At 37.0% G+C, this 14,078-nt stretch overlaps 1 protein-coding gene and 1 long non-coding RNA gene across 2 annotated transcripts in view; both read left to right on the top strand.

Moving 5' to 3' along the window:
• The window catches only part of BAZ1B (bromodomain adjacent to zinc finger domain 1B), a 77,806-nt gene that overhangs the window by 12,359 nt on the left and 51,369 nt on the right, over window positions 1-14,078 (top strand). The window contains exons 2-4 of the mRNA XM_028513880.2: window positions 1,880-1,996; window positions 5,636-5,780; window positions 13,637-13,838. Coding sequence (XP_028369681.1) covers window positions 1,880-1,996; window positions 5,636-5,780; window positions 13,637-13,838 — 464 coding nt within the window. The remainder of the gene's footprint in view (window positions 1-1,879; window positions 1,997-5,635; window positions 5,781-13,636; window positions 13,839-14,078) is intronic.
• Window positions 2,003-5,102, top strand: LOC118499537. Its single transcript, XR_004902033.1, has 2 exons — window positions 2,003-2,308; window positions 2,586-5,102. It is a non-coding gene; the product is annotated as an uncharacterized LOC118499537 (long non-coding RNA).

Here is a 14,078-nt window from a genome sequence, read left to right as displayed (position 1 = left end):
TTCCATTCTAAATGAAAGCTTTGCTGGATAGAGTAATCTGGGATCTAGGTCCTTGTCTTTCATGACTTGGAATACTTCTTTCCAGCCCCTTCTTGCCTCTAAGGTCTCTTTTAAGAAATCAGCTGACAGTCTGATGGGAACTCCTTTGTAGGTTACTGTCCCCTTATCTCTTGCTGCTTCTAGGATTCTCTTCATCATTTTTACCTTGGCTAATGTAATTATGATGTGCCTTGGTGTGGTCCTCCTTGGGTCCAACTTCTTTGGGACTCTCTGAGCTTCCTGGACTTCCTGGAAGTCTATTTCCTTTGCCAGAATGGGGAAGTTCTCCTTTATTATTTGTTCAAATACGTTTTCAATCTGTTGCTCTACCTCTTCCCCTTCTGGTACCCCTATAATTCGGATGTCGGAATGTTTAAAGATGTCCTGGAGGTTCCTAAGCCTCTCCTCATTTTTTTGAATTCTTATTTCTCCATTCTTTCCTATTTGGTTCTTTCTTCTTTCTGGTCCACTCTATTGTTTTGAGTCCCAGTTTCTTTCCCATCACTGTTGGTTCCCTGTGCATTTTCTTTCATTTCTTCAATGGTAACCTGCATTTGTTCATCTAATTTGCGCCCAAAATCAATCAATTCTGTGAGCTTCCTGATCACCAGTGTTTTGAACTGAGCATCTGATAGGTTAGCTATCTCTCGGTCGCTCAAAAGGATGAGTTCTGGGACACTGATTTGTGCTTCTGTTTGAGCCATATCTCTCTCTCTCTCTTTTTTTTATCTGGTTGCTCCTGTTACGGTGAGGAGCGGAGCCTTAGGTGGGCACTGTAGTCGCTAGATTGTGACGTATGTGAGGGTGGGGTCAAGAGGGAACAGTGGCAGTAACTCCGTTTTCCTGGGACCTCAGTCCCTTCCCTGGGATCCTTGGTTACTCGCTCTGCCCTGCTCCACAATCGCCACCTCACTGGGTCTGCCAGCTCCTGCTTGCATACTCAGGGTCCGCCCGCTGCGATCTTGCACGCCCCAGATGCCTTATGTGCTCTCGGTAGCCTTATACGCCCAATTCTCCCTGTTCTCTGCGCTGTGACCCATGCCCGTCTGCTTGTCTCCACCCCTCCTACTGGTCTGGATAAACGGGTCTACTTCAACTTCTTGGCTGTCCGACTTCCACTCAGATAAATTTTCTGTCAGTTCTGGGTGTTATTCTGCCTCTAAATTGTTGTTGTTCCAATCTTGGTTGTGCGTGGAGGTATGGTGCGTCCACCTATGCCTCCATCTTTACGGAAGTGAAAAAGAAATAATTGATTTTGGAGAGAAAAAAATTGATTTGTTGTCCCACTTATTTTTTAGGATTTTATTTATTTTTTTTAGAGAGAGGAGAGGCAAGAGGGAGGGAGAGAAACATGGATGTGAGAAAGAAACATGGGTCAGTAGTTCTGACGGACCAAGCTGCAACCCAGGCATGTGCCCTGAACGGAAATCCAACTGGTAACCTTTTGCTTTGTAGGACATCACCCGACCATCTGTGCTACACTGGTCAAGGCCTACTTATTTTTGTATTCATTGGTTGATTCTTGTTTGTGCTCAGACCAGGGATCAAATCTGCAACCTTGGCGTATCAGAATGACTCTTTAACCAACTGAGCTACCCAGCCAGGGCTAAAGATATTACTGTTTTATTTGTAAAATGTGACAAACTGTTCTGACCATACTTTAGTCTTATTCATCTTGTTTGGATTTACCAATTGAAAACTGACTTCAGTTTTATCTTCTCATGCTGTATGTCATAGAAAGAATGCTATGGGTTTTTTTCTATATATGGTAAATAGTTTTTGGGTGTGGATTAGTTGTCTCTGTTGCTTGAATATTGTTTTCCTGAGCCACTGCTAACAGAGAATATGAAGCCCGCTTGGAAAGGTACAGTGAGCGCATTTGGACGTGTAAGAGTACTGGAAGCAGTCAGCTAACACACAAAGAGGCCTGGGAGGAGGAACAGGAAGTTGCTGAACTGTAAGTAAGATAAACTTTGCTATTCTAGCACCATCTTCACATTATTAGGAAAGGGGGGATACTAACTATAAAGCAATGTTTGTATTAAAACTTATGGGGCATAAACTGGAATACATTACATTAGTATACTGTATTGTTGTTTAAGTGCCCTTGCCTAGTGGAATTTTGCTAGTAATAAAGAGTGGAATATGTAGTTGTGTGTATACTTATGTAGGTATTTACCAGGCTTTTGAGTGTTCTTGTTCTATACCTTTATCTTGTAAATATTTTGAAAATGTGGTTCTAAGCAACAGAAATGAATACGATCTAGAAGTAACGTGGAGGTGTGAATAAGTGGAAAGTTTTTCTTTTTTTTTTTTTTTAAGATTTTATTTATTTTTAGGGAAGGTGGGGGAGAGAGGGAGAGGGAAAGAGAAACATCAATGTGTGGTTGCTGGGGGTTATGGCCTGCAACCCAGGAATGTACCCTGGCTGGGAATCGAACCTGGGACACTTTGGTTCCCAGCCCGCGCTCAATCCACTGAGCTACCCCAGCCAGGGAAAGTTTTTCTTAATTTTGTGGTCATTTGGAATTTGGTAGTATTTACAGCAGTTATCAAAAATAAATACAGAGTTCCAAGATCATTTATCTAAATGGGGTTGTTGAATGAGGAGTCTTAAAAAATACTGTCTATATTCAGAGTGCCTGCTTGTCTAGGTGTTATCTCAAAGAAAACACTTGGAATTTGGGCAGTAGAAACGTGTGAAAGATAAGTAGAAAATACGGATGATAAATTACTCTTTTGGGAATTTGTAATAGACTCTTTTTCTGTGGACTTCTCATTAACTTGTCTTGATAGCAGATAGGCAGAGAGCATATAATTCTGCTTTTCTGCTTGTGTAATAACACCGGGTTTAGTTGAGGTTTTGGTTCTAGTTATGGCTACAGCACAGACTAATAATTAGTCAAGCTTGTTAACCTGGTGCCTGTTTCTTCTTTTCTTGGGTCACTTCATTCTGTTTTAGATTAGTGTTATTTATGTTTATGTATTTTTTAGTGTACTAGACCAGGGGCTGGCCACCCTTTCCTGTAAAATGACAGGTAGTAGATGTTTTAGGGTTTGTGGGCCATATGGTCTTTGTTTCAGCTATTGAATTCTGAGGTTATTCAGTGAAAACAGCCACAGATAATAATACATAAATGAATGAGAATGATTGTTACAATAAAATTTTATTTACAAAAACTGATAAGCTGGATTTGGCCCATGGGTTGTTGCCTCCTATAGTAGCCCTCTAAACTTCTTGAGGGCAGCTCTCATATTTTACTTTTTGTTGAATTGGTTACAGTGCCTAGGCACAATCCTCTGCACTACATAAGCACTATTTGCTTTTTGCAAATAGAGAATACTACTTTCTTTGCATGTGTTTTTGGGACAAAAAAGAGACTAATTGGAGTTGTTAGGGAAAGCTTTGTGGGACTTTTTGAAGATGGTGACATTGGAAGGATAGTTTTTGCCAAATTATAGAAGCAAGATGGGACATTTGTATTTAATTCATTGAATAGTGTGAGGACAGCAATAATTTTGAACAGAAGTACAAATGACAGTTTGGATTATTGAGGTTGGGCTTTAAGAAGATTAATCCAGAAGCAGTTTGTAGGATGAGTTAGAGGAGGAAGAGACAGGTATGAAGTCTATGTAGGCTAGCCAGGATAGTATCATGATATTATTGAGAATAGAAAGAATGAGGTGGTTTCTCTAATTCTTCCTGAAAGAAGGGTCGTTTTTGGCTGTAACTTTGGAAAACCGCTGCATACTTTGTTCTTAATACACATTAGTGTATAAGATAGTTTTCAGAAGGCCTGTAGTACAGAAACTTTAGTTTGATTTAATCTTATGGATTTCAGACTTAACCTTAGAACTGGTAACATCAGAAGGAAGTTCTGAAGAACACAATTGGGGAATGTTTTATGTGATTTGATAGCTCATAGAATATAGTGGGTGGTGGGAATAGTTACTGAAAAATACAGGTTTTACAACTTATTTAAAATAGAAAACTTTTTTCTTATTATAAAAGGAATGCATACTTATTATGAGAATGTAAGTAATACAGTTAGTAACAGAATCTGAACATCATTGTCCAACTTTACTTCTCAGAGATAACCACAGCCAGTGAAGTTTTAAGTCAAGTGACTGGGAGACTTAATGGCAAGAGACTGGAGTTATAGGGGCCAGAAAGGGTCTCATGAAATTGAGGAAGTCTGAGGACATCTGGGAAGGATGATTAAGCTGAGAGGCAGGACAGCAGGGAGAGAATAAAGCAGGTGAAGGCAGGGAAACTAGAATCTTACTGGTTGTGATTGGGGAATAGCAGATAATGGTGGGTTAAATAATTGTAAGGAAGTATTATAAGAGATTTTAAGTCTAGCAGTCATTTGGTGCAACATTTGTAGTTACGAACAGGAGAGAATGACTGAGAATATTGGAATGTGAAAATAAACTAATACTTGCATTTGCCTGAATGTTCTCATGCCTCTTTTTCCCCTTTGCCCACAGCACAGATATTAAAGTCTGTGGGGAAAGGGGGAGGTATAAGGCAACTAAACAGTAATGGGAAAAAAATACAATAAAGATTAAATTATAAAAAAAAAAACAACCCAGATACTAAACTGGCTAGAATTGGAATCTAACTACTATCCATTAAGTTTGCTTCCTATTTTCTGCTACCATCAAGAATCCAGAAATAAATATATTTGTGTGCACATGATGTAATGGTTTTGATAATTGTCAAATTGCTTTCCAAAAGAGTTGAAACATAGGCTATCAGCAGTGTATGAGTGTTACTTTACACTATTTATTTGCCCATATTGGGAACGATAATTAAAATTCTTTTTTGTTAGCTTATTAAGTGAAAAGTAGCACATCATGGTTTTACTTTGCAAGGGCTTTGGAGTTCAAGTCATGGTTCTAACATGTTAACCCTTCCTGATTTATTTTCCTTATAAAATGAAAATTCTAGAAATCTCGTGAGGTATTAGGAGAACTAAATAAACAAATGCATATGAAAACATGTTATTGATTCAGACATAATATAAATAACAATCGTTATGGTGTCCTAACTGAAAAAATGGGAAAAGGCAATGAATAAAATAATTTGTACCTACAAAGGGAAGTCTACTGAAAAACAAACTACTGGGAAAATGACCAACCTTACTAATGATGTGCCTATTATTTTTACTGTATAGATGAGAAAATTAACCTGGATAGGTCAGTCTGACAAAGCTATTTTTTAAAAGGTTTTATTTATTTATTTTTAGAGAGGAGAAGGCAGGGGGAAAGGGAGAGAAACATCAATGCGTGGTTGCCTTTTGCGAGCCCCGCACTGGGGACCCGCCTGCAACCCAGGCATGTGCCCTAAACGGGGATTTGAACTGGTGACCCTTTAGTTCACAGGTCAGCACTCATTCCACTGTGTCACACCAGCCAGGGTTGACAAAGCTAGTTTTAAGTTCCTTCTTTTTCCTTTGTATCATGTAGTTTTTAATCTTTGTATTCACTAGTGCCTTGCATATATTTGCTAAAGAACCATTCAAATGGACCTGAATTAAAACTCAGTAGGTTTTTCTGCATTTTTTCAGTAATTAATAATGTATTTGTTTAGTTTGAAGGAAGAGTTTCCTGCCTGGTATGAGAAACTTGTTCTAGAAATGGTTCACCATAACACAGCCTCCTTAGAGAAGTTAGTAGATACTGCTTGGTTGGAGATCATGACCAAATACGCTGTGGGAGAAGAGTGTGACTTTGAGGTAAGTGTCTTTTTTTTTTTCTTTTTTAAATGTGATTTGACTCACCATATGTCAAGATTGGAGCTTCTGATGTAGATTACAGAATGCATTTCTGTGTGTATAAACTTGTGTTATATGAAGTCTTCTCTATTTAATATCAGCATAAGGGGCCAAGTTTAGAATAGTGGGCTAGTCGTTTTATATAATATCCTGCAGAGTCTGCATAGACATGTTGGGGTTGTAAACTGGCTCAGATATTTAAATAGATTGTTTACATTGTTATATAAATTATGGGTGATTTTAGCTGAATGTAATGAAATATCTGACAGTGGCCAGTACTTTTCAAACTTCAGCCTAAATAAAACCAATTATCCTTAAACTATTTTAAAAAACTGAAGAGGAAGCCATCATTTTATGAAGCCATCATTACCCTGATACCAAAACCCGATAAAGACATTACACAAAAAAGAAAATTACAGGCAAATATACTTGATGAATATATATGCAAAAAATTTGAACAAAATATTAGCAAACTGGACTCGACAATATATTAAAAGGAGTATACATTGTGACCAATTGGGATTCTTCCCAGGGATGCAAAGATGGTTCAACATTAACCAATCAATCATTGTAATACATCACAACAAAATAAAGGTTAAAAACCATAATGATCTTAGTAGGAAAAAGCATTTGACGGAATTCAACATACTTTCATGGTAAAAACTCTCAACAAAGTGGTTATAGAAGGAACATCTCAACATAAAAAAGGCTGTATGTGGCAAATCCCATAGCTATCATACTCAATGGTGAAAAGCTGAAAGTTTTCCCTCTAAAATCAGGAACAGGGCAAGGATGCCCAGTTTTATCATTTATAGTCAAATGCAGAAGTAGAAATCCTAGCCATAGCAGTCAAACAAGACAAAGAAGTAAAATTCATCTAGATTAGAAAGGAAAAAGTAAAACTCTCATTACTTTCAGATGACATGATACTATGTATGGAAAACCCTAAAGATTCCATCAGAGAACTATTAGAATTAATGATTTCAGTAAAGTTTCAGGATACAGAATCAGTCTATAGAAAACTTTACATTTCTACACAGCAATAATGAACAATCAGAGGGAAAAAATTTTTTAGATTTTATTTACTTTTAGAGAGGGGAAGGGAAGGAGAAAGGGAGAGAAACATCGATGGGTGAGAGAGAAACATCCATCTGTTGCCTCTTGCACGCCCCCAACCAGGGACCTCACCCACACCCCAGGCATGTGCCCTGACTGGGAATCGAACTGGTGACCTTACTGTTTGTAGGCCAACACTCAGTATATTGAGCCACACCAGCCAGGGCAAGAAGAAATTAAGAAAAATGTCACTTACAATTACATCAGGAAGTATAAAATGCTAGGAAGAAATTTAACCAAAATGATGAAAAACTTGTATCCTGAAAACTATGACATTGACAAAAGAAGTTAAGAAGATAAAAATGGAAGAATATACCTTGCTCATGGATTGGAATGATTAACATTGTTAAAATGTCCTTACTATCTAAAGTAATATACAGATTCAGTGTAATCCTTAGTAAAATACCAGTGTCATTCTTCTTGGAATCAGAACAACTAATCCTGAAATTTATATGGAACCGTAAGAGACTCCAAATAGCCAAAGAAATGTTAGAATAAAACAAAGTGGGAGGTATCGTGCACCCTGATGATATCAAACTGTATATAAAGCTATAATTTTGTAGTATAATCAAAATAGTATGGTACTGGCATAAAAACATATGTAAATCAATGAGATGTAATAGAGAGCCCAGAAATAAATCCTCATTTACACAGTCAGTGAATCTACGACAGAGGAGGCCAGGATATACAGTGGGATAAAGACAGTTTCTCCAGCAAGTGGTATTGGCAAAACTTGACAGATACATGCAAAAAAATGAAATTGGACCACTTTCTTATACCATATACAAAAATAAACTCAAAATAGATTAGAGACTTGAATGTTAGACCTGAATCCATAAAACTCCTAGATGAAAACATAGGCAGTAAAGTCTTTGGCATGAGTCTTTGCAATATCTTTTTAGATATGTTTTCTCAAATGAGGGAAATAAAAGAAAAAATAAACAAGCGGGGCTACATCAAACTAAAAAGGCAGCATTACCAGTAATAGCCATGATAGGGAAACAACCTAGAGTAGGGTAAAGATGAATGGGTAAAGATGATGTGGTAAATATATACAATAGAATATTATTCAGCAATAAATGAAATATTGCTATTTGCAACTACCTAGATGAACCTGGAGGCTATTATGCTAAATGAAATAAGTCAGAGAAAGACAAATTCTGTACGATCTCACATATGGAATCTTAGAAAAAGACAAAATAAGTTAACCAACAACACAGAAACAGGCCCATTGATATAAAGATCAAGCTGACGATTGCCAAAGGGTGGAGGGTGGGAGAGATGGAAATTTTTAAAAAGGAGAGTGTAAAGCAAATGAGTTTAAAAAAGAAATAGGGTGGGTACTGTATTCCTGTTTTGGATAAGAGTTTTATTCACAAGTTTGTTATTATGATAGGTTGACAAAGAATCTCACATAGACATATTCACATGGGCACGGATACAGTCATAATGAGCCCACCAAATGAAAACGAGACAAAGAGAAAAGAAAACACACACACACACAGATGAGGATAGAGAAAAACAAATCAAGAGAGATACACGTAAATATAAGGATGCTTTTCTTAAAAACCCATCAACCTGGCCGTTCTGCCTTTCTTGGGAAGTTAGAGCTGGTTCAACTCAACAGGGAGCAGCTAATTGACCTTGAATGATTCCTTGTCCAAAAGGTTCGAATATATAACCACGACTTCAGGCAAGGAGATGATAAAGCCTCATGTCAGGTGCCATCTTGTGGGTCCAGTTAACCCTCAGCTTTGGAAAAGGGACAAATTCTTATCAGCCTGGTCTATCAATCCTCTATCATTCCCCCTTAAAAAAAATATTTGGAGAACTTTCGAATATACATTCTTGGACCCTATCCCCCGAGAGTTTGGTTCAGAAGATTTAGGGTAGGTTCTGAAGATTGGCAGTTCTACCAACTCTTAAGGAGTGGTGATGCTAACATTCTGGAGACAACACTTTGAGTAGCATCAGTTCAAGCAATGAAGACACTTGATAATCTCACATAAAAAGCTTTAGAGGAAGGCAATTCCAAATTTGGTACACAGGCTCAATAATTTTGTGAAGAACCTAGATATTTAGTGTCTCTCTGCTTTTCATCTCTGTTCTTAAGAGTGTTGGATTTTGTCTTTAGCATTGTTGCCTCTTGGTTGTGAAACTGTAGCTGTACTCAGGAAATGATTATCAAAGCATTATGGGAAAGTTTTTACCAGAAGCATATGTCTCCCCACCCCTGTTTATCTTTACATGTTATTGGCTACATCATGGCTCACATTGACACTCTTGACTGCAAGGGGGCTAAGCAAGTTGACACTGCCCTTTTTTAAAGCCTCAAAATGAATGAGGCAGGCTTGCAAGAGAGGGAATGGCTTAGGTAGCCCAGCAATAGCCAGTAAGTGGTGGGACAAGGATTCAGACTTTTTTCTTTGTGTGATTGAACTGAGTTTATTTTTTTAAGATTTTATTTATTTATTTTTAGACAGAGGGGACAGGAAGGAGAGAGGGAGAGAAACATTAATGTGTGGTTGCCTCTCGCACGCCCCCCACCAGGGAGCTAGCCCACAACCCAGGCATGTGCCCTGATTGGGAATCGAACCTGCGACACTTTGGTTCACAGCCCGTGCTCAATCCACTGAGCTACGCCAGCCAGGGCTAAGGAACACATTTTTAACTTACTCATAGATTAAAGAAGAAAGCAAAAAGAAAATTAGAAAATGTTTTGAACAGAAAATGACACCCAACCAACTGAACCACACTGTCAGGGCTGAAAATGAAAACATACTATAATTTGCGAGATCTTGCTTACAGTAGTGCTTAAGAGAAATGCATAGCATGAAACACTCTGTTGGAAAATAAAGTAAGGCCCCGAATCATTGACTTTGACTTCTATCTTAAAAACTAAGAAAAAAGTGACAATATGGATGGATTTAGAGAGTATTACAAATAAGTCATATACTTATGAAAGACAAATACTGTGTAGTTTTACTTATATGTGGTATCTAAAAGCAAGACAAAACGAACAAATGAACACAACAAAAACAGACTCATAGAAACAGAGGCCAAAGGGATGGTTGCTAGAGAGGAGGGGGAGTGGGGGGAGTCGGTGAAGGGGGCAAGGGGAAATATAGTTGATAATATTGTGATGATTTTGCATGGTGACAGATGATTGCTGGAACTGGTGGGATGATCACTGTATTACCCATTTGAAACTAATATAACCAATATAGGATTGGAAACTAACTGTACTTAAATAAAAATAAAAGAATAAATTTAGAAATTAAAAGAAAAAAAGCTAAGAAAAAGAAGAGCAAATTAAATCCCAAGGAAACAGAAGAAAAATGAATTAATAAATATCAGAGTAGAAATCAATAAAAAAGAAAACAGGAAAACTAAGAAAAATCAATGGAACTGAGAGGTGGCAATTTGAAAATTAAGAAAATTGATAAACCTCTGGGTAAACTCAGAAAAAAGAAGACACAAGTGAACCAATATGAAGAATTAGGTGATATCACTACATAGTCTACACATATTTGTAGGATAATAAGTGAATAGTATGAATACTTTTATGACAGTAAATTTAATGACAACAAATGAAATGGACAAATTCCTTGAAAGATAAGAATAACCAAAACCTTCTCAAGAAGAAGTAGAAACCCTAATATCCCTATATCTATTAAATTGAATTTGTAGTTAAATTTGTCCTACAAAGATAACTGCAGGCCCAGGTGTCTTCACTGGTGAATTCTACCAAACATTTAAGAAAGAAAGAATACCAATTCTACACAAACTTTTTCAGAAAACAGAAGATGAGGGAATTCTTTCGTACTCATTTTATGAGATTAGATCAGCATGAACCACATAAACACATTACAAGGAAAAACTACAGTCTAAGGATAACAAAATTTATGTTCACAGAAAAATCCCTCATGAACATTGATATAGAAAAGGTCTAATAAAAATTTTAGAAAATGAAATCTAACAATGTATTAAAAGGATAATATATTAGGACTAAATAGGGTTTATTCTAGGAATGGACACTTGTTTTAATTTGTAATTCTTTTTGCTAAACAAGAGAACCATATGATTGTCTTAATTATATAAGCAAAAAGCATTTGACAAAATTTGACATTAATTCCTTTTTTTTTTAAGATTTTATTTACTTATTTTTAGAGAGGGGGGACGGAGAGAGAGAGAGAGAAACATCAGTGTGTGGTTGCCTCTCACGTGTCCCCCTTGGGGGACTCGGTCTGCAACCCAGGCATGTGCCCTTATTGGGAATCCAACTGGCAACCTTTTGGTCCACAGGCTGGCACGCAATCCACTGAGCCACACCAGGCGGGGCCGACATCAATTTCTATTAAAACTACAAAAATAGAAAGTAACTTCTTCAACCTGACAGGATATTTACAGAGTTACCTAGAATTAGCATCATACCTAATGGTAAAATACTGAATGTGTGCTTTAAATAAAGTCGTATTGGAGGTTCTAGCCAGTGTAGTATGTCTAGAAAAAGAAATAAATGTAACCCAAATTGGAAAAGAACAGCATAAGTAAAATCGTCTTTATTGCAGACATGATTGTCTATGTAGCAAATCTCATGGAATCTACCTTAAAAGCTACTAGAACTAATCAGTGAATTAAGCAAAGTGGCAGGATACAAGATAGCACACAAAGACCAATTTGTATTTATTTCTATGTGTTAGCAACAAACAACTCGATGTTGAATTTTAAAAATCAGAACTATTTAACATCAGAAATATCAAACGCATGTCTCGGCTGGTGTGGCTCAGTGGATTGAGTGCTGGCCTGTGAACCAAAGGGTCACTGGTTTGATTCCCAGTGTAGGGCACATGCCTGGGTTGTGGGCCAGGTCTCCAGTAGGGGGGCACATGAGAGGCAACCAAACATTGATGTTTCTTTCTCTTTCTCCCACTCTTCCCCTCTGTCTAAAAATAAATAAATAAAATCTTTTTTAAAAATGTGATATACCCTGGCTAGTGTGACTCAGTTGATTGGAATGTCATCCTGTAACCAGAAGGTTGTGGGTTTAATTCCTGGTCAGGGCACATGCCCAGGTTGCAGATTTGATCCCCTGTCCAGGCACATATGGGAGGTCACCAACCAATGCTTCTCTCTTGCATTGATCTTTCTCTTTCTCCTTTCCTCTTGCTGTAAAAGTAATGAAAAAATGTCCTCTGGCAAGGATTAAAAAAAGAAGTACTGTAGGAGTAAACCTGACAAAAGATATATGTGACCTCTACATATAAAAATTATTAAACATCGCCAAGAGAAAGAACTTAAATGATGGAGAAGTAGTTCTTGTTTATGCATCAGAAAACTTAGTATTTTTTTTTTACAGATTTTATTTATCTTTAGAAAGAGGGGAAGAGGGGAAAAAGAGCAATAAACATCAACGTATGGTTGCCTCTTGAGCACCTCCTACTGGGGACCTGACCCGCAACCCAGGCTTGTGCCTTCACTGGGAGTCAAACTGGCAACCCTTTGGTTTGCAAGCAGGCACTCAATCCACTGAGCTATACCAACCAGGGCAGAAAACATAATATTGTTAACATGTCAATTTTTCTAAAATTGGTGTATAGATTCAACATAATTGCAATAAAATCCCAGTAGCTTTTTTTGGGGGCGGGGGGTAGGAATTGCCAGGTTGATTGTAAAATTCATTTGGAAAAACAAAAAATGTAGCCAAAACAACTTTGCAGAAGAACAACAAAATTAGAGGGCTAATAATGGTCTGATTTTGAGTGTGTAAATTTTAACATATTATGACTGTGTGGGCTCTGGCCAGGTAGCTCAATTGTGTAGAATGTTGGTCTGATACTCCAGGCTTGTGGGTTCAATCCCCAGTCAGGGCACATATAAGAATCAACCAATGAATGCATAAATTAGAAGAACAACAGATCGTTTCTTTTCTCTTTCTGTCTCTCTCTTCCTCCCTCTCTCTAAAGTAAAAAAAAAAAAAGCGTGAAATTGTTTTGAATTTTGATAGAGGTGGAAAGGTAAGTAAGTTAAGAAAACAGTTCTTTTCAGTAGGTGGTTCTGGAATAGTTGTATATCCATATGTGTAGTTGATTTTTTATAAAATGGAAATTCTTAGATAGTAATTACACATATTTGTGGTTTGTGCAGTGATTGCCCTTGGGCTTAAGTACATTGATACACGAATTATAAACTAGATTGTGTGCATTTTATTTTTTAAGATGTCATATTTTACTGGGTGAAAAAGGTAAAGGGATTAAAAAATACCAGTTGGCAGTTACACAGAATAATCACAGGGATATAAAGTAAAGTATAGGAAATAATAGGCAATAATATTGTCATACCTATTATGATGTCATGTGGGTACTGAACTTATCAGGGGATTGCTTTGTAATGTTTAATAACTATGCCATACACCTGAGACTAATACAATATTGAATGTCAACTGTAATTGAAAAATAATAAAAAGAAGTACCTAGCTATTGTAGAAAAAGAATAAAGAAATGAATGCATGGGGAATAAAATATGTCATTTTAAACCTAGAAGTCTGAGAAATAAAATTAGAAAAATCACTGTACTTGGTACTTTAGAGTTTCATTGGATTTTTAAGTGGGGTGGAATACCTAGGATAATATATTCTAAATATCATCTTTAGGTTCCTAGTTCTTATTTATTATCTCTGAATCTCACTGCTGTATTTGTAGGTTGGAAAGGAAAAAATGCTCAAGGTGAGGATTGTGAAGATTCATCCTTTGGAGAAATTAGATGAAGAGGCCACTGAGAAGAAATCTGATGGTGCTTGTGATTCTCCTTCAAGTGACAAAGAGAATTCTAGCCAAATTGCTCAGGAGCATCAGAAGAAGGAGGCAATTGTAAAAGAGGATGAAGGAAGGAGAGAAAATATTAGTATGTATGATGCTAGTTTTCCTGTGTGACTATTTTATTATACACAAGTCTTTTAGGTTCTCTAGCAGTTAAATTTGTAATTCAGTTTTGTGGCTAGATAGACATGCATTTTTATGATTCAGAAAACAACTGAAATTATCCACAAAGTGAGTCAAAACTTAAATCACCCTATACAGTTAAGACCCCTGGGAAGTCATTTCCTCATGTTAGAAATCTGTGTTCAGAGACCTAGGTACTCAA

This window comes from Phyllostomus discolor, chromosome 3, assembly GCF_004126475.2.
Source record: "Phyllostomus discolor isolate MPI-MPIP mPhyDis1 chromosome 3, mPhyDis1.pri.v3, whole genome shotgun sequence".
In the NCBI taxonomy this organism is placed as follows: domain Eukaryota; kingdom Metazoa; phylum Chordata; class Mammalia; order Chiroptera; family Phyllostomidae; genus Phyllostomus; species Phyllostomus discolor.
Note: the sequence above shows the minus strand (reverse complement) of the source record. Positions and strands in the feature narration are given on the sequence as shown.